This window comes from Manis javanica, chromosome 4 (genome assembly GCF_040802235.1).
Source record: "Manis javanica isolate MJ-LG chromosome 4, MJ_LKY, whole genome shotgun sequence".
Classification (NCBI taxonomy): domain Eukaryota; kingdom Metazoa; phylum Chordata; class Mammalia; order Pholidota; family Manidae; genus Manis; species Manis javanica.
Window position 1 is genome coordinate 149632994 of NC_133159.1, and position 26536 is coordinate 149659529.

General features: G+C 42.3%; 1 protein-coding gene across 1 annotated transcript in view; it reads left to right on the forward strand.

Annotated features, from left to right (window-relative positions):
• RNF43 (ring finger protein 43) overlaps positions 1 to 26536 on the forward strand; it is a 65734-nt gene that overhangs the window by 24995 nt on the left and 14203 nt on the right. Inside the window, exon 3 of the mRNA XM_017660449.3 lies at positions 25657 to 25779. Coding sequence (XP_017515938.1) covers positions 25657 to 25779 — 123 coding nt within the window. The remainder of the gene's footprint in view (positions 1 to 25656; positions 25780 to 26536) is intronic.

Below are 26536 nucleotides of genomic sequence, written 5' to 3' on the forward strand. Positions count from 1 at the left end.
GGGGTTTGGGATTTGCCTCTGTCCTTCCATCCAAGTTCTCTTTGCTGATTCTGAAGGTAACTTTAGAGGAGCATGGATCAAATAAAGGAGGCATGGCTTGAGGATGTGCAGCCTCACACTCCATCATGTGCTCTGCTTCTGATTTACCAATCTGCTGAGGATGAGCACATCAGTATATCCTTTCTTTTACCTAGGACAAATCATACTTTCCCCTACTTGGTAGTAAAAAGCAGCTCAATCTCAAAGAAATGAAATCCTTTAGAAGAGAACAGGCTCCGAAGCAAACAAAATCAAGTTTCTTTATGATTTGCTTAGCATTGTTGTCTGTTCATGGTAAACCGGAATGTGGTTATGTGAAAGGATGTGTTCATTCACAGTTACACAGCAGAAATGTAGAAATACAGAATTTCTAAGTTACATACACAAGGAAGCTTTGAGGCATGCTAGCTGACCCATTCATTTCAATGCCCTCATTAACTTTGAGGTCATTAACAGGCTTAATGTGATGGAGAAATAATGGAGAGAGCTCCTGCTCTTCTTCCTGAATATAATCTTTGGGGAAATGGTCAGTCTTGAATTTTGGCCACCCACTCTCATTGCTTTTCTTATACATGTAGTATGGAAGCTGCATAGAAATATTTTGGCTCCTCTAGATCAATGGGTCACATATTTTAATGCACATCTGAATCGGTTTTAGAAGGCTTATTAAAACACTGATTACTGGGCCCTGCCCACAGGGTTTCTGATTCAGTGTATCGGAGGTTGGGCCTGAAAATTTGCAAATTCCCAGGTGCTGTTGACGCTGCTGGGTCTTGGGGACCACATTTTGAGATTCCCTGCTATAGGTTATTGTTTATACTTTATAACCACAATGACTTTAACAGGTATCAACTGTCTTCACATGGCCAGTGCATCCAGCTTGCATTGAAGGGACTGTGGCTTTAATGTTTGAAAATGAACTCAGCTATGAGAGATTTTATCCTATTTGCAGAGATTAAGTGGCCTGAAGGCTAGATCATTTACTGACAGGCACCTGGCGAAAGCTTACTAACTCTTTCAGGTAGCAGATAGCTTGTGGGAGCTTTCTTTTGGTAAAGCTATTAGCTGGACTACAGAACTAATAATATGCCACAAGGAGAATAAAACCAATGCTTTTGATTCGTTTCTGTGTCATCCTCAAAGAAACTATTCCAAGGTTACCTTGCCTTTAAAGAGTTCTCATTTTTCTCTTTTCTACTTCCCTGAGTTACAGAACCTCTTAGGTTGTACATTAGATTGTTTTAGAAGTTAACTGACTTGAGTTTCACTCTAGTGTGACAAGCTACACAGTATCATCCTTTTTTAGTAGGACCAGCTCACGAGTGAACCAACAGTCACATACTCTACTTTTAATAGGATTCGTTTATCAGCCATTTTAACTTTTTCTTAGTGTTTCATACATTAAACTTAACATTTAAAATGTTACATCAATAGTACTATTGAACTTATGAACAGTATTTGGCAAATTGTATCTCCAGCCCTATCTTTTCATCTAAACTCTAATTCTTACTTAAATTGCCTGTAAGATTTAAATGTTCATCTTGAATTCATTATTCCCAAGACTAAATTAAATTTTCCCTGCTCAAAGTTAACTTCTTTTTCAACATTCTTCTTTTGGTTGATGCAACACTTTTTCTCCAGGTTTACAACCTTACCTCTTTTATCCCTATAGTTCAGTCTGTTAGTAAGTACTTTCAACACTTTCTTCTTAATTTCTGTGACCCATCCCTTTGCCTTTTAACTGTTACCACCAGAGTTCAAGCTCTCATGCTGTACTGCATTACTGGAACAGCTCCCTAACCGGTTTTCCTACCACCAGTTTTCTTTTCATTCCACTATAGTTTTTACTTTGATACTACATTGTCCTGATTAAAACAATTTTTTGATCATGATATCCCTTTGCCTAAGAATTTGGGGTGATTTCTTTTTCACAGATGCCAGTTAAGTCTAACTCTGATCTTGGCACTGAGTGGTCTTCATAATTTGACCTACCTCAGCTACCGAAACTATTTCTGTAGGTCTACTTTTCAGTCATACAAGTCTTCCTATACCTTGAAGACTTGAAAGAAACTGGTCAAGAACCCTACTTTTCCTCTCACTTGGCCCCATCTTTTTTCTCAAAGCTATAGTTGGGAAGTTCCCCAAATCCATGGATTTGGACCAGATTCTGCTTATTTTACTTATATGGTTATACATAGTAAGGAAACTGCACAGATTTTCTGCATTATTTTTCTCTTATTCAAATCCTGTCTTAAGTGATAGCTTGAGATCCATCTCCTCCACAAAACCCACAGGACGTGCTAGTTATACCACATGACACTTGATAATATATCATTTGATAGAATCCGGGCTAAGAATCAACTCAGTGACCGACAGCAGCTCTGCTCCTTAGGTATTTGGCTAGGAAGGGAGTTCAGCCCCTCTAGCATGTCAGCCAGGTGTGGCCTCAGCAATTACATATGCTGCTACTTTCTGAGGCAAGCCCACCTAATGGCAAAATCATGACCTGATGGCTGGATGATTATCTTGCACCATAAGTACTCGTTTATAGACTGTAGACTGCACGGAGGTACCCACCCGAACAAACACTAGGAAGCAGCAAAGGAAAGTGCCCAGGACTTAAGTGTAGTCACTATGTCAACAGCAATATCAGATAAGGTGGTTTTTATGGAGGGGGGTATGTGGTGGGGGGAAGAGTCAGTGCACCTGTGGTTGGTGATTCAGAAACTTGGTGCCACCTTATGTGGCAGCATGAAGACACCTTATGTTCCAGCCATTCCATGGTGGCTGATGTCATATAATTACCCATTTGCTAGCTGGGCCAAGAGGAAATGAATTGGATAAAAGCCAGAGTAACATATAGTTACCTTTTAACGGAGCCACATTTAGAACTTATGAAACCAAATGGCTCTTTGGTACTCTTTTCTAGACCAGGGAAGCCAATGTCATTGTCAACCTGACAGTGGTTGGTTTTTATCGGTATCATGCATTTTTGCTTGCCTGTTCCTAAGACAAATATGTTGTCATCTAAATTTATTCAAGTGAGCTCCCATGGCTCACACAGACTGCAAATTATGATATCTCAAGCAGGAACAGGGTCCAGACAATTCCTGTTGGCTGAACTAGGACTGAACTTAATCCTAAACTGACTCAGCTTCTCTGTTAGAGTTGTTTGAAATTCTGATAGCCTGCCAGAGATTGTTTCCAAAGAGGCCTCAGTGTGAAGTATGAATCACAAATGAACGGACTCTCCAGAGATCAAAAGCTCAAGTTTTCCATATTAATTCAGCACACACTTATTGATTGCCTGTTAGGTTAGGGCATTGTGCTCTGTGGGATATAAAGAAATCCCTGCCCTCATTTTAGTAGATAAGACTAGAAAGCCGAGGTGAAAAGTGCCACACAACAAATACACGAAAGAAATAGCATGTAAACATGCCCTTGAAGAATGAGTCGGACTTTTAAAAGTGACAGGATAAGAGTAACAGGCTTTCCAAGAAGATGTGAGAGAACAGTTAGTAATACAATTTGGTTTTGACAAGTAGTACATTTAGGAGAGAAGTGGGGATAAAGCTGAAAAGATGGGAAGAAGAAGGAATTCTTCTTGAGTGCCTACTATGTGCAAGAACTGCTGGCACTATAAATATGTTATTTAGTCTCAACAGTGATCTTCTGGGGTGGGTGGTGGGATCCAGTTTTTTATCCATAAGCAAACCAAGAAAGAAGTTAGGCCACCCACTCAAAGTGACACCCATCATGTAAGTGCAAGTTAAAATGTGAAACCAAGTTGTCTGATTCCAAAGCCAATTGCAAAGCACTGACGTCTTGATCTGATAGGCTGAGGGGGTGGAATTTAATTCAGAAGTCAGTGGAGGGTCATTGATGGTATTTGAACAGGACAATGATATGATCAGTGCTGTGTTTAGGAAGATTGTTCGTGAAGAGATTTAGAGCGTGCTTTGGAATGTGAGAGACTGGAGACTAGTTAGAGGTCTATTGTAATGGTTCAAACCCCAGAGACATAGAGAAGGTAGGTTTCCAAAGGTGGGTTTAAGTGATTGGATACAGGGAAGGGGAATCATAATGACTCTCGAGGTGCTCAGCCTGAGTCCTTAATGATGGTGCTATTAACAGAAATAGGTAAGTTTAGAGGTGTTGGTTTAAGGGGAGTGCCGGAAGAAGATGATATGCAGACTTGGCATATCTGAGTTTGAGGTACCAGTAAGACTACAAAGAAATAATGTTTAACAAGCCTTTTGAAGTGCAGGAGAATTTTTACTTTGGAGACAGATTTGGGAATTATTAAAGATATGAGAGTGAATCTGAACCTCAGAAGAAAGACAGTAGGATTCAAAGAATATATCCTTATATTTAAAAGAGAGGAGGAAGAAGGAACAAAACAGCAGCAGACTCACAGAACCCAAGAATGGACTAACAGTTACCAAAGAGAAAGGGACTGGGGAGGATGGGTGGGAAGGGAGGGATAAGGGGAAAAAGGGGGGGGAGCATTACAATTAGCAGACATAATGTAGGGGGGGTGCACGGGGAGGGCTGTACAACACAGAGAAGACAAGTAGTGATTCTACAGCATCTTACTATGCTGATGGACAGTGACTGTAATGGGGTATGTGGGGGGTACTTGGTGATGAGGGAGAGTCTAGTAAACTTAATGTTCCTCATGTAATTGTAGATTAATGATACCAAAATAAAATAAAATAAAATAAAAGACAGGAAGAAGAGGAGGAGGGAAGAGATAACAAATGAGGGACAGAGAAGTGGAAGAACTAGAATAGCATTAGGTCTCTGCAGCCAGTGAGGAGAGCATCAGGAAGGGATCCTCGGCAGGTCAGAAGTAGTTTAGAGATTTTTGTCTTGCTTTAGCATTAATCCCCTCAGGGAATAACTGGCACCTTTAAGTTCAGGTTTGTCCTTTTTTTTTCTTTCTGCTTTCAACTGTTATGGAGGAAATTAGGCAATCAGGAGACCTGTTTACCTATTACAGGTATGTTTGGTGGTCACATTTTGAAGCTAGGAGAGTTTTCATACTGTCAGTAAAACAAAGTAAACTTTTCAGTCTTGCCCTTAATCATTGAAGGTTTAGTTCCCCAAAAGGCTCTTAGAATTTTGATGCTTCTGTTCTTTGACTCTGTGACTCTTCCTGTGGTCCACCAAGTCTCCTTTCATTACATTTAGTGCATGAAATCTGTGCCCAGAATTCAGGATTCCTGGTTGGTTGCAAGTCCAGTATGCATTGCATTGCCTTTTGTTGTTTTGCTTTTTTTTTTTTTTTTGAGAGGGCATCTCTCATATTTATTGATCATATGGTTGTTAACAACAATAAAATTCTGTATAAGGGACTCAATGCACAATCATTAATCAACCCCAAGCCTAATTCTCAACAGTCTCCAATCTTCTGAAGCATAACGAACAAGTTCTTACATAGTGAATAAGTTCTTACATGGTGAACAGTACAAGGGCAGTCATCACAGAAACTTTCGGTTTTGATAACACATCATGCACTATAAACAATCAGGTCAATTATGATTATTCATTTGATTTTTATACTTGATTTATATCTGAATCCCACATTTTTCCCTTATTATTGTTGTTATTATTATTTTTTAATAAAATGCTGAAGTGGTAGGTAGATGCAAGATAAAGGTAGAAAACATAGTTTAGTGCTGTAAGAGGGCAAATGTAGATGATCAGGTGTGTGCCTGTAGACTAACTATTAATCCAAGCTAGACAAGGGCAACAAAACACCCACGTATGCAGAAGATTTCTCTCAAAACGGGGGGTGAGGTGAGGTTCTAAGCCTCACCTCTGTTGCTCCCCAATTTCTCACCTGATGGCCCCCCTGTGACTGTGCCTGTCTTAGGTTGTTCCTCCCTTGAGGAATCTTACCCGTCTCTGGCTAACCAGTCATCTTCCGGGGCCATACAGAGAAATGTAAAGTTGATAAGTGAGAGAGAAGCAATATTGTTTGAAAAGGTTAGCTTTTTACTTTTTTGCAGATTGATGCCCTGTGGCTTCTATGCCCAGCATTTGTCTTGAGGTATCTTTATCACTTGGAAGAATTATAATACTCGGTAATTTCTATATGAGGCATGAATTCTACTTAGGGGTTGTAATTATGAAGGAAGAAGAGAAGCTATAGAAGTAGCAGACGGAAGAAAACATGGAAAGATTGATTATTTCTTTGACATATCTTCTTGTAGTGTAACATAAGCATGTATAGGTTTTAAATTATTAATTAAATTGTGTGCACACATTAACATAATAGGAATACAGCTACATAACCAACACAATTACCAGCCTTATCAAGTGAAACCAAGAAAACCAGTTAGGCACTCTAGGCATTTGTGAAAACTTATCAATGATATGATGGATATTGTCTAACTGAATTTGAATATTTTGAGAAAAATCAGACAAATTAAAACAACACATTCCTGGGAACTGCTCACATCCCATACATTCTTTTAACAGTAGATAGTCTATAGTCGCAAGATTTTGGAGCGCTGCAACTTGCACTTCTCCTAATTCTTGGTTGAGTTCCAACAGTATAGATCTAGTCAAATTTGTTGTTTTACTGTATGCACAGGCCAGCTTAGATATCTCCTTATTCATTCCAATGGCAAGTCCAGGAACTGGTGGGATGAATGCAGCTACAACTGCAACAGCGCCAGGATCTTTGTTGAAGTTTTTTGATGATCATCTTCTGAAATGACTCTTCCAGAGAATGTTGATGTTGGAAGTTCTTCTTCATATCGTATCTTAACTCATTTTCTGGGTAGCCAAATTAGGCTTTGATCCTCTGTATAAACACAAACAGACCCTTTGCCCACACTTTGATATGCCCTTTATACCATTGTGAAGAACTTATTGGAGATCACTACACAGGAACTGCTTTTTTTTTTTTTAAGAGAAAGGAATATTATCAGAAAAATATACTTCCATAGCTGATCATCTGACACCCTTTAAATGATCAAAATTAAGGATATTTAAAGCATGCATTAATTGGTGATTTGCAGTTAGTTTTATCCTATCAGGGAGTAATCCCTCTTTTTTCTTTTTTTTTCTTTTTTTTTTGTTATCATTAATCTACAGTTACATGAAGAACATTATGTTTACTAGGCTCTCCCCTATACCAAGTCCCCCCAACAAACCCCCTTATAGTCACTGTCCATCATCATAGCAAAATGTTGTACAATCACTACTTGTCTTCTCTGTGTTGTACAGCCCTCCCCTTTCTCCCACCCACCCCCATTATGCATGCTAATCATAATACCCCCCTTCTTCTTCCCCCCCTTATCCCTCCCTACCCACCCATTCTCCCCAGTCTCTTTCCCTTTGGTACCTGTTAGTCCATTCTTGGGTTCTGTGATTCTGCTGCTCTTTTGTTCCTTCAGTTTTTCTTTTGTTCTTATACTCCACAGATGAGTGAAATCATTTGGTATTTCTCTTTCTCCGCCTGGCTTATTTCACTGAGCATAATACCCTCTAGCTCCATCCATGTTGTTGCAAATGGTAGGATTTGTTTTCTTCTTATGGCTGAATAATATTCCATTGTGTATGTACCACATCTTCTTTATCCATTCATCTACTGATGAACACTTAGGTTGCTTCCAATTCTTGGCTATTGTAAATAGTGCAGCAATAAACATAGGGGTGCATCTGTCTTTTTCAAACTGGAGTGCTGCATTCTTAGGGTAAATTCCTAGGAGTGGAATTCCTGGGTCAAATGGTAAGTCTATTTTGAGCATTTTGAGGAACCTCCATACTGCTTTCCACAATGGTTGAACTAATTTACATTCCCACCAGCAGTGTAGGAGGGTTCTCCTTCTCCACAACGTCACCAACATTTGTTGTTGTTTGTCTTTTGGATGGCAGCCATCCTTACTGATGTGAGGTGATACCTCATTGTGGTTTTAATTTGCATTTCTCTGATAATTAGCAATGTGGAGCATCTTTTTATGTGTCTGTTAGCCATCTGTATTTCTTTTTTGGAGAACTGTTCAGTTCCTCTGCCCATTTTTTAATTGGATTATTTGTTTTTTGTTTTTTGAGGTGGGTGAGCTCTTTATATATTTTGGACATCAAGCCTTTATCAGATATGTCATTTACAAATATATTCTTCCATACTGTAGGGTACCTTTTTGTTTTATTGATGGTGTCTTTTGCTGTACAGAAGCTTTTCAGCTTAATATAGTCCCACTTGTTCATTTTTCCTGTTGTTTTCCTTGCCTGGGGAGATATGTTCAAGAAGCGGTCACTCATGTTTATGTCTAAGAGGTTTTTGCCTATGTTTTTTTCTAAGAGTTTTATGGTTTCATGACTTACATTCAGGTTTTGATCCATTTTGAATTCACTTTTGTGTATGGGGTTAGACAATGGTCCAATTTCATTCTCCTACATGTAGCTGTCCAGTTTTGCCAGCACCATCTGTTGAAGAGACTTTCATTTTCCCATTGTATGTCCGTGGCTCCTTTATCAAATATTAATTGACCATATATGTTTGGGTTAATGTCTGGAGTCTCTAATCTGTTCCACTGGTCTGTGGCTCTGTTCTTGTGCCAGTACCAAATTGTCTTGATTGCTGTGGCTTTGTAGTAGAGCTTGAAGTTGGGGAGTGAGATCCCCCCTACTTTATTCTTCTTTCTCAGGGTTGCTTTGGCTATTCGGGGTCTTTGGTGTTTCCGTATGAATTTTTGAACTATTTGTTCCAGTTCATTGAAGAATGTTGCTGGTAATTTGATAGGGATTGCATCAAATCTGTATATTGCTTTGGGCAGGATGGCCATTTTGACAATATTAATTCTTCCTAGCCACGAGCATGGGATGAGTTTCCATTTGTTAGTGTCCTCTTTAATTTCTCTTAAGAGTGAGCTGTAGTTTTCAGGGTATAGGTCCTTCACTTCTTTGCTTAGGTTTATTCCTAGGTATTTTATTCTTTTTAATGCAATTGTGAATGGAGTTGTTTTCCTGATTTATCTTTCAATTGGTTCATTGTTAGTGTATAGGAAAGCCACAGATTTCTGTGTGTTAATTTTGTATCCTGCAACTTTGCTGTATTCTGATATCAGTTCTAGTAGTTTTGGAGTGGAGTCTTTAGGGTTTTTTATGTACAGTATCATGTCATCTGCAAATAGTGACAGTTTAACTTCTTCTTTACCAATCTGTATTCCTTGTATTTCTTTGTTTTGTCTGATTGCCATGGCTAGGACCTCCAGTACTATGTTAAATAACAGTGAGGAGAGTGAGCATACCTGTCTTGTTCCCGATCTCAGAGGAAAAGCTTTCAGCTTATCGCTGTTAAGTATAATGTTGGCTGTGGGTTTATCATATATGGCCTTTATTATGTTGAGGTACTTGCCCTCTATACCCATTTTGCTGAGAGTTTTTATCATGAACGGATGTTGAATTTTGTCAAATGCTTTTTCAGCCTCTATGGAAATGATCATGTGGTTTTTGTTTTTCTTTTTGTTGATGTGGTAGATGATGTTGATGGATTTTCGAATGTTGTACCATCCTTGCATCCCTGGGATGAATTCCACTTGATCATGGTGTATGATCCTTTTGATATATTTTTGAATTCGGTTTGCTAATATTTTATTGAGTATTTTTGCATCTACATTCATCAGGGATATTGGTCTATAATTTTCTTTTTGGTGGGGTCTTTGCCTGGTTTTGTTATTACGGTGATGTTGGCTTCATAGAATGAGTTTGGGAGTATTCCCTCCTCTTCTATTTTTCGGAAAACTTTAAGGAGAATGGGTATTATGTCTTCTCTGTGTGTCTGATAAAATTCCGAGGTAAATTCGTCCGGCCCAGGGATTTTGTTTTTGGGTAGTTTTTTTATTACCGTTTCAATTTCTTTGCTCCTAATTGGTTTGTTTAACTTTTGTGTTTCTTCCTTGGCCAGTCTTGGAAGGTTGTGTTTTTCTAGGAAGTTGTCCATTTCTTTTAGGTTTCCCAGCTTGTTGGCATATAGGTTTTCATAGTAGTCTTTAATAATTCTTTGTATTTCTGTGGAGTCTGTTGTGATTTTTCTGTTCTCATTTCTGATTCTGTTGATTTGTGTTGATTCTCTTTTTCTCTTAATGAGTTTGGCTAGAGGCTTATCTATTTTGTTTATTTTCTCAAAGAACCAGCTCTTGGTTTCATTGATTTTTGCTATTGTTTTATTCTTCTCAATTTTGTTTATTTCTTCTCTAATCTTTATTATGTCCCTCCTTCTGCTGACTTTAGGCCTCATTTGTTCTTCTTTTTCCAGTTTCAATAATTGTGATGTTAGATTATTCATTTGGGATTGTTCTTCCTTCTTCAAGTGTGCCTGGATCACTATATACTTTCCTCTTAAGACTGCTTTCGCTGCGTCCCACAGAAGTTGGGGCTTTGTGTTGTTGTTGTCATTTGTTTCCATATATTCCTTGATCTCTATTTTAATTTGTTCGTTGATCCATTGATTATTTAGGAGCATGTTGTTAAGCCCCCATGTGTTTGTGAGCTTTTTTGTTTTCTTTGTAGAAGTTATTTCTAGTTTTATACCTTTGTGGTCTGAAAAGTTGGTTGGTAGAATTTCAATATTTTGGAATTTACTGAGGCTCTTTTTGTGAGCTGGTATGTGGTCTATATTGGAGAATGTTCCATGTGCACTTGAGAAGAATGTATATCCTGTTGCTTTTGGATGTAGAGTTCTATAGATGTCTATTAGGTCCATCAGTTCTACTGTGTTGTTCAGTGCCTCTGTGTCCTTACTTATTTTCTGCCCGGTGGATCTATCCTTTGGGGTAAGTGGCGTGTTGAAGTCTCCTAAAATGACTGCATTGCAGTCTATTTCCCCCTTTAGTTCTGTTAGTATTTGTTTCACATATGCTGGTGCTCCTGTGTTGGGTGCATATATATTTAGAATGGTTATATCCTCTTGTTGGACTGAGCCCTTTATCATTATGTAGTGTCCTTCTTTATCTCTTGTTACTTTCTTTGTTTTGAAGTCTATTTTGTCTGATATTAGTACTGCAACCCCTGGTTTCTTCTCTCTGTTGTTTGCCTGAAATATGTTTTTCCATCCCTTGACTTTTAGTCTGTGCATGTCTTTGGGTTTGAGGTGAGTTTCTTGTAAGCAGCATATAGATGGGTCTTGCTTTTTTATCCATTCTATTACTCTGTGTCTTTTGATTGGTGCATTAAGTCCATTTACATTTAGGGTGACTATTGAAAGATATGTACTTATTGCCATTGCAGGCTTTAGATTCGTGGTTACCAAAGGTTCAAGGTTAGCCTCTTTAGTATCTTACTGCCTAACTTAGCTCGCTTATTGAGCTGTTATATACACTGTCTGTAGATTCTTTTCTTCTCTCCCTTCTTATTCCTCCCCCTCCATTCTTTATATGTTGGTTGTTTTATTCTGTGCTCTTCGTGTTTCCTTTAACTGCTTTTAGTGGGTAGTTGATTTAATTTTTTTGCCTTTAGTTAGTATTTGGTTGGTCTGCTTTCTTTGCTGTGATTTTATTTTCTCTGGTGACATCTGTTTAGTTTTAGGAGTGCTCCCGTCTAGAATAGTCTCTCTAAAATACCCTGTAGAGGTGGTTTGTGGGAGGCAAATTCCCTCAACTTTTGCTTGTCTGGGAATTGTTTAATCCCTCCATCATATTTAAGTGATAATCGTGCTGGATACAGTATCCTTGCTTCAAGGCCCTTCTGTTTCATTGCATTAAATATATCATGCCATTCTCTTCTGGCCTGTAAGGTTTCTGTAGAGAAGTCTGATGATAGCCTGATGGGTTTTCCTTATAGGTGAACTTTTTCTCTCTAGCTGCCTTTAAAACTCTTTCCTTGTCCTTGATCCTTGCCATTTTAATCACTATGTGTCTTGGTGATGTCCTCCTTGGGTCCTTTCTGTTGGGAGTTCTGTGTATTTCCGTGGTCTGTTTGATTATTTCCTCCCCCAGTTTGGGGAAGTTTTCAGCAATTATTTATTCAAAGACACTTTCTATCCCTTTTTCTCTTCTTCTTCTGGTACCCCTATAATACGGATATTGTTCCTTTTGGATTGGTCACACAGTTCTCTTAATATTGTTTCATTCCTGGAGATCCTTTTATCTCTCTCTTTGTCAGCTTCTATGTGTTCCTGTTCTCTAGTTTCTAGTCCATCAATAGCCTCTTGCATCTTATCCATTCTGCTCATAAATTCTTCCAGAGTTTGTTTCACTTCTGTAATCTCTTTCCGGGCATCTGTAATCTCCCTCCGGACTTCATCCCTTAGCTCTTGTATATTTCTCTGTATCTCCGTCAGCATGTTTATGATTTTTATTTTGAATTCTTTTTTAGGAAGACTGGTTAGGTCTGTCTCCTTCTCAGGTGTTGACTCTGTGAGCTTTATCTGCCTGTAATTTTGCCTTTTCATGGTGATAGAGATAGTTTGCAGAGCTGGCACGAGTGACGGCTGGAAGAACTTTCCCTCTTGTTGGTTTGTGGCCTTCCTCTCCTGGGAGAACAGCAACCTCTAGTGGCTTTTGCTGGGCAGCTGCGCGCAGACAGGGCTTCTGATTCCTGCCCGACTGCTATGGAGTTTATCTCCTCTGTTGCTGTGGGCATGCTTGCCTCGGGCCGCTGCTCCGATATAGTGGAGTCACATTGGAAGGGGAGCTGCCGGGAGGCTATTTATCTCCATGAGGGCCCTCTGTGCTCCCTGCTGCCCAGGGGGTTAGCGTGCCCAGAGATCCCCAGATTCCCTGCTGTTGGACTAAGTGTCCCGGGCCACTTTCGTCTGGTTTTGGGGTCCCTGTCCCTTTAAGACTTCCAAAAAGCACTCACCAAAAAAAAAAAAGCCCCTCGCTTTTCTTTGTCCCCAGGCACCAGCCTCAGGGACCCGCTCACAGGTCTTGCTGTCCTGTTTCCTTAGTATCCAGGACCCCACACAAGTACTGTGTCTATGCTCTGGTCCGGATGGCTGGGATGTTCAGCAGTCCTGGGCTCCCTCTCCCTCCCCGCTCCGACTCCTCTCCTCCCACCGGGAGCTGGTGGAAGGGGCGCTCGGGTCCCACTCGGCCAGGGCTTGTATCTTACCCCCTTCGCGAGGTGCTGGGTTCTCGCAGGTGTGGATGTGGTCTGGATGTTGTCCTGTGTCCTCTGTTCTCTATTCTAGGAAGAGTTGTCTTTGTTATATTTTCATAAATATATGTGGTTTTGGAAGGAGATTACGGCTGCTCTACTCACGCCACCATCTTGGCTCCTCTCCCCTGCATTGCCTTTTGAATGTAATTTCTGAAATGGGTGGTACTAATAAAAGGGAGAATAAGATAGCTAATGAAGGATTATAAAGCACTTTGCTAATATAAAATGCAACATCAAAGCTGAATAATAGTCTTAATTTAGGGTGAAGGGTTCCATTAGCAGAGTAAAAATAACAAGGACAAAGGTAGTGTTGCTTTGTACTTTGATAGCAGTGTACCAATCAAAAGTACTGCTATTGATCCTCATTGCCTGCTGAACTCTCCACCCAGGAATTTGGCTCCACTCCCTAACTCTCTAAGTACTTCCCTTACCCACTAAGTCTGGTGATGGCACCTCCCAAAACTCCTGACAAATGTAAACAGGAACTTCTATTCAGCAGAGCCACCTTGATAACTGAGAGGATTCCTCTTCCATGTACCAGCACTTTGATTATCTTTTCATATCTCTTGCCATCTGTGCTTAGCAAGAAAAATAAAGAGGTTTGAGCAATTAGGAAGTAACAGAGAAATCACAGTTCATAGAGAGCAAGTCAAAGTATGTTGGAGTATTGAACACATAACTACAGTTGGTGTGGGGTAGCCTCCTTAGATCCTCAGGGCCAGAATAGTCTGCAGAGTTGATTAAGCTGCTGCAGAGCTGACACAGAGGAAAGGCAATGATATCAAACAGCTTCTCAACTGAAGTCTTTAAAATTTGGGCTTCAGACACATCAACTTTTCAGGGTATAAAGTATGGAGAAAAGAAATATAATTTATCTCTCATTCCACTAAAGGTAAGAAAAGTATTATTTAAATATCTTAGTAAGTGTTAATTTGACCCAGTCAAAAAATAGGGAAAACTATTGGGAGTAAATCAGTTCTGAGTTTTCCAGGCCTTTTCCAGGAAGATCACTGGCCTGAGACCTCATAAAATCTTGGAAGGAATTGAAGTTCCTTAGGGACACTCAGCTTATACTGTGGCCTAATGCTGGGGGTAGGGGGTGGCACAATAGTTTCTCTGAGTCAATATTATAGGGATAAATAATAAGTAAATTGTTTTTAATAGGCTCTCAATGGCTCCTGCCCTGAAGATGCTTTCCATCAGACCTGGGAGATAGACTTAAAGGACTAATAACAAAAGAGCACTTCCAAAGCACTATAGCAACAGTACGTTAGTCTACCCATTCATTCCGCATTCCCCCAATATGTATGTGCTGTGTGATCTGTGAGCTTGCATTCGTTGTGTGTTATTGGATGAATGGCCTCGACAGCCTTGCGGGTGTGTGCATGTGCATGTGCATGCAAGGAGAAGCTTTCTTCCTCGTTAGGACTTATGCTCAACTCAGCACATTGATCCTAAGGGGAGACAATAAAAGAGTAACTAGGGATGGGTTATTAAGCAGGAAGTTTTTCCTGAAAGAAGTGAGTTTTGTTCAGGGTTATAAAGGAGATTTTGTTGTGATATAAAAGGGAAGGAAGATAACCCTCCCTTGCTAAGAGGTCAAAATAAAATTGGCGTTAAAACTTATAGGGGAGTATACAGAAGGTTTTTGAAGATAAAGCAGAAAAATTGAAACTAGTAATATGCTGATAAAATGAGAAGGCAACCACTGAATTTATTTAATCTAACATCTGTTTATTAAAGCAGAAAATTCAATATGCAGTTTTTTCTTAACATCTGCTACATGCCTGGTATTATGCTAAGTTATGAATAAGACTTAGTTCCTGACTTGAAGTAGCTCAGGGTCTACTTTATAGGAAGGGCTAATATTTATTGAACAACTAAGAGCCAGGCATGCTCCTGGAAAAAATGGGTAAGAGGGTGGGTCACAGTGGAACACTGATACAACCTAAGAGTTAAGTGTATTTAAGACTTTTGAATATATCACTTTAGGGGAACATACAGGGGAAAGTGTTAACTCTGGGGACTTAACAGAGGATTAGAGATAGGCCAGAGGATTAGAGAAGGGCCCAGTTTGGGCTGGGCTGAGAGCTTGAGGGCAAAAAGAGGTAGAGAGCTGTGGGACTTAGATCTTGGAGTCTTTGGCTCACAGGGGAAGAGGAGGTGCCACTTTCTTTCTCTGTAGAGCCAAGGAGACAGGGAAAGGCCCATGGGAAAAGAAAGTAAGAGGAATTTAGCAAAGAACCGAACTACTTTACTATCTCATATATTTTTTGGTGAAAAATTTCGTAAGAGCAAAGACAGTGTTTTTTTGGTTCCATTCTCATTAACGTCTAGAACTCTTAACATTCAGAGGCCATTTATGTATCTTACTCTTTAGTTCCTAGTTCAAGAGATGCTGCTATTAGGAATTACTAAAATATTAAGAGAATGAAAATTCCAACTGGCAGCAATGCCAAGATACCCAGGCACCATCCTTAGAGACCCAAGGAAATGCTGAGCCCCAAATGGCAAATCCCTTCCAGGCTCACAGCACCATCTTTCACCTGTCCTTTTATCCCCTGCCTGGAAAGCTACACCCTGGGTGAGAATACAAATCTACTCTCCTGTTGCACCATGCAGCTGCCAGCAGTCTGTTTGCCTTGTTCTTTGCTGGCAAATCATTAAACAGTCCCCCCAAAGCAGGCCTCTTCCCCAGGGCCACCCCATGGACAGAGATGTAGAACTATGGTCAAAGGGCTGTCAGCAGTCAGGCTGGAGCCCCTGGGCCGTCTCCAATACAGGCCTCTCCTGACTGTTGCCTCTTCCGAACAGAAGCTTCCTTGGCCTGAGCTCAATCCCCCAGTGACCTAAGAGGAGAGACTCTGGGCATCTGAGTTGGCTGATGGCTTGAATAATTTTGTCCATCTGCTCCTGATGTAAATTTCTAAGTGTACTTACTCTTATATCCCCTCAGTTGTTTCTTCAGTGAAGCACAGGCCCACACTCCTTATTTTTTCCACTTTCCAATGTAAATGCAATGTGTATTACTTCCCAGGAGCTGGGGACTGGGATCAGCCAAGCAAACTCCATAGCTTCACGGAAACCCACTCACAATGTGGCAATTGAACCCGAGCACAGATTTAGTTGAGCGGGCCTATTTGGATACAGTATCTGCCCTGAAAGGGTTTAGTAAGCCCTGGCTGGGGCAAGCCAGTCATGGAGACAGCAGTATGGAGCAGAGTTTGCAGGGCACATGAAATCCCTATAACCTCTGGGCAGGAGGAGGCTAAGCCTGAAAGATGTGGTATGTGTGTGAAATAACCAGATTGATTTACCCATTTCACACTCTTACACTGAAATCGCCAAACTTAACAATGATCAGGCAGCTCCGCTGGTAGTCCTGATATGCCTCCGCATTATTAAATAAGTAACCTGATATCCTCAAGTTTCATTTCTTTGGTCTTTTTTCACAGAAACTGTCTTGGTTGTAGTCTTTGGCCTTTTCAGCACTAAAATCCTAACCTAAATAATTACTTAAAAACAAATATTACCTTCTTTCAGCTGGTTTCTAAATTCCTATCCTTTCTGGCATGAGTTTGGTTGGAACAAGTACAGAGAAAGCATAAAGCAGTGTCAAGGTTGTTTGTGAGTAGTACATCGGATTAAGTGTGAGTACTTGTGAGTGTTCAGTTAACTACCTCATTGTGGAGTTAAGGCCGTACCTAGAAAGGGCCCTGGTCAAAGCCTCCTTAGACCCTTATCCTGATATTGTGAGGAGTAGATATTGCCAATGGGGATAGTGCCACCTGTGTCAAGACCTCAGCTTTTCTGCAGAGGATCTCTTTGAACAAGACTTAGCTAAATGAGGGCCTCAAGTGGTGCTTCCTATAGAAGGGAGGTCAGTGAAGGTGGCGGGACCTCCCCAGGACAGTGTCACTAAGTGGCAGAACTCAGCTGACACTTAAGATCCTCTTAGTCAGATTCTTGGAGGGTTGAGCCTGAGTTTCTCACCTGGTGGAGAGAAGGAATCCCAACTACCCGATTGGGTGTATCCTATTGTCTTGACTGTGTGAGACTCAGAACCTTGGTGTCCCATTTCATAGCCTTTCTTCCAAAGAGCACTAATACGATATTTGATGGGCTCCCTCTTCTTTGTTCCTAACTTCATGAGTAGCTTCCTGGTGCCCCTGTAACTAGAAGGAATTCTGGACTGAGTCAGAATAAAGCCTTTTTCTGAGTGGGAATATAATGGACAAAAGGTGGTTGAGATTTTTCCCCTCTTTATCTGGTTATTGCCAAATAAGCTTCTTCTCTGATATCAGTTAATTTCAAAAGCAACTTGGAAAGTTAACCATTTCTTCTTTCTCCTCCGTTTCTTCTTCCTGCTTATGACTCTGTTTGAAACCCTTTGAGCCACCCATGCAAATATGGGCTCAGGAAAACTCACTATGGGTAGGGGGGCAAATTTTAGGGCAGTGAAGTCTATTTACATCATGGAGCTTGGATGTGATCTGAGATGAGGATAGGTGAATTTTTTAATTGAAGAATGAATTCTTTAATTATAGGGTGAGACAGTGAGGAAAGTTGTAGTCCGGTTAAATGACCATTATCCGGATCTGAGTTTCTGTGACCTGTAATTTTAGGACACACTTTTCTCATCCTAAACAAACACAGACTATTCACTAGGAAAGCTTCTCTGAGCTGTGTCTGGGTCTGGCTGCCTTTGTTGTGGTTAACAGAAGAGATGAGATAAAGCCTTAGGGGAGAGGAAGGAAACTGGGCTGCTGGGCAGAAAGAGCCTAGGGCCAGAGGGAAAATGAGCAGACAGGTCTTTCTTCCTTCTTGTTGCTAAGAATGATTCAAGTTTGGAAAGTCTAGAAATGGAGGTCCTGAAATGAAGACTTCCATCCATGCATTGTAGTACTCAGCTAATATTTGTTGTACCTCCCAACATACATGCCTGGAGGTGGCAGAATAGAGCACTGGGATTGACTTGAGGAGACCTCAGCCTCCTCTAACTAGTTGTGTAACCATTGGCAGTCTGTAACTTGAGTCTCACAGTCCTCATCTATAAAAAGCAAGTTTTAAAAGTCCCTTACAGGTGTGAGCCAAGCTCCCTGGCACGCCTGGCCCCCAGAAAGGTGCTCTGGATCAGGTAAGAAGTTCTTGCAGCCTCTGTCATCCATCCTCTCTGGGCTAGTCCACTCCCTTCAGGCAGCCCCAGGTCATGCTTCTCTCACCCCACCAACATTATTTTCTTTTGTACTTTAGAAAATTACAGAATTAAGCAGGAATATATTTTCCTTGTACAATTTTTTTTTAAACAAAATAAAAAGAAACTCCTTTTGACAATTTCCCAGCCTCCTGGGAATTTGAATTCATTAAGAAACTCAGCTATTTCAAAGAGAGTGACAGACTAATTTAAGGATGGAAATGAGGTCTAGAGGTTTCCAAATCTAAGCCAAACAATCGCCATTAGGATTTAACTTGTAAATGCGAGCATCAACCTTTTCAAATAAAGGCCCAGTTGACCAAACTGGGCCTCAGAGACTATCCTGGTGCTGGAAGCCAGAAACAGCCACTCCAGGCCAGTCTGGTTTTATTCCCAACCCCCTAGCTATAGGAGCTTCCCTTTATGATGCTGGTGTGTCCTGCTGCCTGAGATAAAAGTCAGATAGTTCTAAGCTCAGGTAATGGAGGTTGCGCAGCAGAGAATGATTATAAAATCTGAAAAAAGGAAATGGGGAGAAGGGTGCCTTTGATGCCAGGCCAGTGTTGCTGATTACAAAGGCAAAATTGTAGCAGGCAGTAAAGTTACCTGTCCAAGGTCTGTATGTGGAATCAGAGAACTAAGAGATTATTGCAGCAGAGGTGGGGGGAAGAAAGTGGCTGGGAAAGAGGAGACAATAAAGAATTGCTTGCAAAAGCACACACCCCAAGATGAGGAGATGCTGCAGATAAAGTAAGACCAGCATTAAGTTTGGGGCTCAGTTGAGCCCTGGAATGCCCTTTGTGAGGAGGTAATGAGATCACATGGCCTCCTTCATGGGAAGGAGGTGGGCTGAGAACTGGAAGAGCTTGTTCAGTGGGGTCTGGAAGGCTGAGCTCAGGAGGGAAATGACCGTGGATAATGAGCTGTCCCAGACTGTGCCTTGTGGAACGCTGGCATTCAGAGGCACTGTTCACAATCACCAAGGGAGAAGCAGTCAGAAAGGGCTTTGTCCCTTTCAAGAATAAGGAGGGATTTTATTTTTGCAGATGCAATAATAAAAGCAACTACCATTTGATGAGCACTCATTGAGTGTTGGGCTCCATCCTAGGCACTTAGATCCATCCTCTCCAGTCTTCATGATAATCAGGAGGTATCTTTTAAATCCCATTTGAAGATGAGGACTATAAGGCTCAGAAAGGCGAAGTAACCTGCTCAAGGTCACATAGGGAAATGATGGAATCACAATTTGAACCTTTGGTCTGTTTTGGGAGAGAAAGAAAAAAATCAGAACAAATAAGTTAAAGGAGGAAGACAGACATAGAGAACAGACTCAAGAATGTGAAATAGAATACACACCATTTAAGGGCAGTATACACGTCTTTACATAAGCATATAAAATGTGTATAATATGCATATAATATGCAAAGCTGACTTCTCAGAGTGGCCTGGACCCTGAGAGCAAACTCTTAATTTGCCCCTCTTGACAATATCTGGGATAGGGGCATCCCAGCTCCTGGTCTTGCAGGAAGACGCAGATAACCAGCCTTAAGGCCACTAAACTCCCAGGAGTCCTCCCCAGCCACACCCTCCTGGAATCCCTCAAGCCCATTTCTGTTGGCCTACTCCTGGTGTCACTGAGAGAATGTGGCCCAATGTGAAAATGATGTGTACATCTTCATTACCCCAAGGAGGCAGGTGCATTTGGATCTGTTTTATCCTCAGGAGCCCTGTTCCCAGCTGAAAATTCCCTGGACAAGACAGGGGAAATACAGCCTCTGTATTACACTGCCTGGCAGGGTAATAAACAGCATCCTGGTTGAATGGCCTTTTTTTGCTGCCATTCCAAGAAGATTCCTGTGACCAACTTATATTATGATTGAGAAATTTTGTGCTCCTTTATCCCCCTCACCCTCCCCACCCACCCACCCCAACCCCTCCCCCATAGTAACCACTAGTCACTTTTCAGTGTCTATGAGTCTACTGCTATTTTGTTCATTTTGTTTTGTTTTTAGATTCCACAAATAAGGGAAATCATATGGTATTTGTCTTTCTCTGTTTGGCTTATTTCACTGAGCATAATACCCTCTAGATCCATCCATGTTGTTGCAAATGGCAGGATTTCTTTATTTTTTTATGGCTGAATAATATTCCATTGTGTATATATATGTACACACCATCTTTGTCCATTCATCTATGGATGGACACTTAGGTTGCTTCCATAACTTGGCTATTATAAATAATATGGCAGTAAACATAGGGGTGCATATATCTTTTTAGATCAGGGATTTTGTTTACTCCAGGTAAATTCCTAGAAGTGGGATTATTGGGTCATATGGTATTTCTATTTTTTAGTTTTTTTGAGGAACCTCCATACTGCTTTCACAGTGGCTACACCAATTTGCATTCCCACCCTCAGTGTAGGGTTCCTGTTTCTCCACATCCTCACCAACACTTGCCTTGTCTTTTGGATGGTGGCCAATCTGACTGGCATGAGGTGATACCTCATTGTGGTTTTAATTTGCATTTCCCTGATGATTAGCGATATGGAGCATCTTTTTGTGTGCCTGTTGGCCACCTGTATTTCTTCTTTGGAAAAATGTCTGTTCAGGTCCTCTGCCCATTTTTTAATCAGCTAAACCCTCACTATTTAATAAAAAAATATTGATTGAGCACTTACTCTATAGTAGGCACCAAAGGGGCAGTGGAAGTTGTGAGGGAGATCCTGGGAGAGGGAGGAATAAGTAAGCAGAACCACTAAAATACCAGGGAATAAGTCTGAGATTGGGGAATCCAGGGTCCTAAGGGGACCCAGAGAAGAGGCCTTCCACTTATCCTAACAGAGCAGCAAGTGCCAGAAGTGTTTGAGGACCTGAAGTAAGTTATTCCCGTAGCATAGACTGCAAGGGGGGAAGAGGTCTGGGGAGGGAACCGCAGTCTGTGAGACAAGGCACGAAGGCAGGAGCTCAGAGCGGGCAGTGCCTTTTAAGCTATGCTTATGACTGCAGACTTTATTTGAGAAGCCTTTTAAGAGCTTAAGGTGGAAGAGTGACATGCTCAAGTTAACATTGCAGACCACTTTGGCTTCAGCATAGAGAATTAAGTGGGATGAGATGACCCCAGTTAAAAGGTTATTTCAGGGCATTGAAACAGCAATGACCTGTCTTTGAGCAGTCAGAGTGGGAATGGAGGAAAGATGGCAAATAAGAGAAATGTTTAAGAGATAGAATTGTTAGAATCTGGTGACTGGTTGGGTGCTGACAATGGTGGCAGGGGTGAAGGGGATAGAGGACACTAGGAGGACAGCATCAGATTTGGGTAATAGGTGGATAATGGCTCCAATCCCTAAACTAGGGACCACAGGAGGAACAATTCCGAGGGATAAAATGATTAGTTCAATTTTGAACATTCTGAGTTTGAGGTGTCTCATTTAAGGTTCTTTAGGGAGAAACATCCAGGCTCTACCTGTTGGGCCTGGGTCTGGAACTCCAGAGAGATTTGGGCTGCACATACGTGATCAGTGACTTCTACGTGGAAACTGAAGCCAAGGGATTGACTGGGGTCATCCAGGGGGAGCATGGACAGTGAAAAGAAATAAGGGCCAAGGACAGAATCCTGAAAGTACCACCAGTATTTTAGGAACTCATGTTTGGGCCCCTAAGCTTTAGGAATGTATAATTAGGGAGGTAAATTTTCTTGGTTATAAATTGGGGGAAGAAGGTATCATGTTTTCAAAGTCAATGGAAACTGAAGCCAAGGGATTGACTGGGGTCATCCAGGGGGAGCATGGACAGTGAAAAGAAATAAGGGCCAAGGACAGAATCCTGAAAGTACCACCAGTATTTTAGGAACTCATGTTTGGGCCCCTAAGCTTTAGGAATGTATAATTAGGGAGGTAAATTTTCTTGGTTATGAATTGGGGGAAGAAGGTATCATGTTTTCAAAGTCAATGGAAATTTTTTTTATTAAGGTATCATTGAAATACCCTCTTATGAAGGTTTCACAAGGAAAACAATATAGTTATTACATTCACCCTTATTATCAAGTCCCCCCCATACCCCATTGCAGTCACTGTCCACCAGTCTAGTAAGATGCCACAGAGTCACTATTTGCCTTCTCTGAGCTACACTGTCTTCCTTGTGACCCCTCACACCATGTGCACTAATCATGATACCCCACAATCCCCTTCTCCTTCCCTCCCTATCTGCCCTCCCCAACCCCTCCCCTTTGGTAACCACTAGTCCCTTCTTGGGGTCTGTGAGTCTGCTGCTGTTTTGTTCATTCAGTTTTGCTTTGTTTTTATACTCCACAAATGAGGGAAATCATTTGGTATTTGTCTTTCTCTGCCTGACTTACAGAAATTGTTCTTCATTTTTTTTAAACCTTGTCCTACTTGTTTCCATTTCTTTTGATTCCAGCTGTGTAATCCTGGGCATGTTAATCTCTTAGTGCCTCAGTTTCTACCTCATAGGATTATTATGAGGATGACAAGAGTTGATGCACAGAAATGCTTAAATAATCACTGACCCACCGAATGCACTTGATAAATGTAAATTATCAGCAGCAGCAGGAACAGCATGGACAATGGAGGGTTGAATCTGTGTTCATTTAAAGTTACATGACTCCAGAAGATGGAGTCAGATGGAGCCCAGCTCTAACCTTGTGCGACCTTAACTTCTCCAAGCCTCCAGCCTCTTTTTCTCCTTTAAATGGAGGTGATCAGACCTGCCTCAGAGAGAGAACATCTAAAGACCATGGCATTTACTAATGATTAATTTCATTCCCTTCCCTCTCGCACAGTTAGGTCAGGACCAGGAAGGCTGGTGACTGTGACACCAAGTTTTTTCCCCTTGCCTGGTCAGAGGCATCCCTCCTGCAACCCAGGCCTCACTGTACATGCTGATTCTCCCTGCAGAGGCCTGGAGGCAGAGCGGTGTGTGGTTAAGTATTTGCAAATCCATCTCTAAAGACTTCTCCCAAGTGAATTTCCCCTCTCCCAGTTGGCCATCAGATCAGCAAGAGGCATCTTGGAGTTATCTTGAGAACACTGGGCCATGGGTAGGGGCGGGAAGCCAGCACACCAGTAGACTTCCATGGCTGCAATGTGTGGTTCCTGAAGGAAGGCCCTACGTCATTTATTCTATTGGAACAGCTGACTTCTGACTCCTCACCACACCCGACAGTCCTCTGTAGTCCATCCAGGGAGACCTTTCTCAAATGCAATTCCGTGGTCCCTGCTCCATGGTCTGGCTCATGTGGACCTTTCCAGCCTCCTCTCCTGCTTTCCCTTTCACATCAGACTGAACTGCCCTCAGTCCCTCCCAACCCCACGCCTGGGCACAGGCTGCTTCCTCTGCCAGGAATGTACCCACCTCCTCTCTGTGGGTCCACTGGGTGAACACATACCTATTCAGTCCCCAAGGAAGCCCCAAAGTCCTTCTGCCCTCCCTCAGGGGATTGTTAGTCCCCATTCCTAGTGCCCTCCACAGGCCCTTGAAGGGATCTGCATCACAATATAATGTGTGTTTACACACTCATTTTCTGAGCCTCTAAGGTAAGGAGCCTATCTTAGCCATCTCCTCCATGCACTGTGCAGTGCCTGGCGGCAAGGGGCCTCCAGTGTTGGTAGAATAAAGAAATGAATGGATGCATGGTGGGACAGATGGGAAGATGGACGGACTAATGGAGCTTTGTTGAAACAGTAGCTATAGTTTCTCTGAGGTGAGACAGCCCCCAGGCTATGTCCCAGGCTTTTTCTGGGGGTGTTGGAGGGTATGTGACTTTTCTCCCATGCCAAACCTTGATCACCCACAGACTACTGTCCTTAAATTCTGGAAGCAAGAATGGAACTCCCTCCAATCTCAATACCACTGCCCAAAGATTTTTATTCACCAGGAGACAATTCAAAGCAAGGTGTGCCTATTTACTGAGAGCCTGCTATGTTCAAGAAACTGCAGTGGTACAGTGAGAGCAAACATCTTGAAAGTGCTTTCAAAGGGTGACTGTACTTTTTAATCCATCATCAACATTATCACTTTCATAAATTCAAAATTCTGTCTGGTTCCTCTGTTGGTTCTCTCTGGAAGTCCTTTAAACTTCAACTAGGGGCAGCTCCCTAGTAGAAATCCCCTTTCTTGGGTTTCCACCATGTGGGAACTCCTGACACATAGGACTATCCAAGGCCAAATAAATCATACTTGGGTCTCACAGTGAAAGGGTGTCTCGCCACGACCCTCCTTACCCCAGAACGACTCAGGAGACACGGGCCCATGCAAGTGATTTTATTATCTGAAAGAGAAAATGGCTGCCCCTAGAGAGGGAGCAGCAGCTCGTGGGTGAGGAAGCACGTTTTTAAGGAGTAGGGGTACAGTGTGTTCTAAGGGGTGGGCGACCATCTGGTCGGTGGTGATTGGATCTTAAGGGGTAGGGGTCTTAGCTCTCCAGAATTTGCCTTCACACAGAACTCTGGGAAAAGTAGATTCAAATGGGTATTAGAACCATCTTGAGTGAGGAAAGAACACAGAAGGGCAGTCTCACCCCTGTGCTGAGGGGACCCTCTGGGCCCACTTCCCCCTTAGTCGCTGCTCAGCATCAGCCAGGATAGAGGCACAGGGTCTTGGACTGGAACTGCTGTACCCTCAGAGCAGATGGGGTGAGCTGGCTCATCTCTACTCCATCATTCCTGGGGACAGGATGAGCTCTGAGGAATTACACTGTTCAAGGCTTTGTTCTTAGCCAAGCCTCATCCCCAAATAGTTTCTACTGCCTGTTGTCACCCTGCTTAATCCCAGGATTAGGGAGGGGCCAAGGGGGATATTGAGAGGATCAAGGCAGTGCCCAAGTGGGGAGACCCAAGCCAGGGGAGAGATGGAAATCTGCTGGGCAGCAGCTATCTGACCACCCCCAGCACTGCCCTGGGGGAGTGAGGAGAGGAGGCAAGAACTGTAGGCACTGTTACAGGCTCTTAGCCTGGGGTTGTCGGACCAGGGAGAGGTAAGAGGAAAGAAGACCTCTTTGCAACTGGCCAGTTTGGAAAACCAGGGCTTGAGGGTTGTTGAGCTGCTTTGCAGGAGGTTTTTCGTTTAGACCCCCATTTTGAACACTCATGTGTCCTTGGCCCTGGCCTCCCTGAAGTGAAAACTGATGGTTACTAGCCAACTATGAGGCTGGCAAATAAGATCCACTCTCAGCGCCAAGGGCCCTGCCTGATGCCTGCCTGGAGCAGCAGGGAAGAGCCCAGCTCTCACAGCTTACTTCTGCTCCCCAGCGCCTCCCTGACCTGTCTGTCTGCTCTCTCTCTCTCTCTGCAGTCCCACCCACTGTACCTGTGCAACGCCAGTGATGACGACAATCTGGAGCGTGGATTCATCAGCATCGTCAAGCTGGAGAGTCCTCAACGGGCTCCCCGCCCCTGCCTGTCACTGGCCAGCAAGGTAGAGTCACACTTGACTCCCCACACACACTCTGAACTTCACCCAACTGTGGGCTGTGAGAGACGGCTCTGTTCTCTGTCCCCTTTTCTACTAAGAGTGATGTGCCCAATTCACTCAGGTTTTCCTAACCCGTGACAGGTCTGAGAGAGGTGGAAATTCACGCCTCTGTCCTTTCTCCATGGACTGTCTACCAGCAGAACCTTTTGAGTGTCATCTAGGGCATGAGCCCTCCCCCATCTCCTCCCCTATCACCTGGAGGTTCCTAAACCCCTACCTCTGCCAGCATCAGAGCAAAGAGGGGGTCACTTGGAGGGCTTTTCCATTTTTCAGAAGTATTTACTGAGCACTCCGAAGGACAGCAGAAACAGAAGCCATTGCCCCTACCCTTAAAAAAGCTCACACTCTTCCTCTGAGGTTGTAATAAATCAGTGGCCCCACGTTTCCATGGGTGCTGCTGGCTGGAGCTGACAGCAGCTGCCACCGTTCCATGATCATGGATCTGTTTACCATGCTAGCCACTGGCCTGCTACCTCACAGGCCCTGGAAACATTTGCATTTGTGACCCCTTCTTCAACATTAGTTACTGTTTTCTATGTGTTTACCATGTGCCAGGTGGGACATGGGACAGATAATATATATATATGTGTATATATATATATATATAATCTCATTTACTTTTCACAACAATCAGGAAAGCTAGACATCATTGTTCTTTATTTGACATATAAAGGCAAATGAGGACGAGAGAACTCAGGTA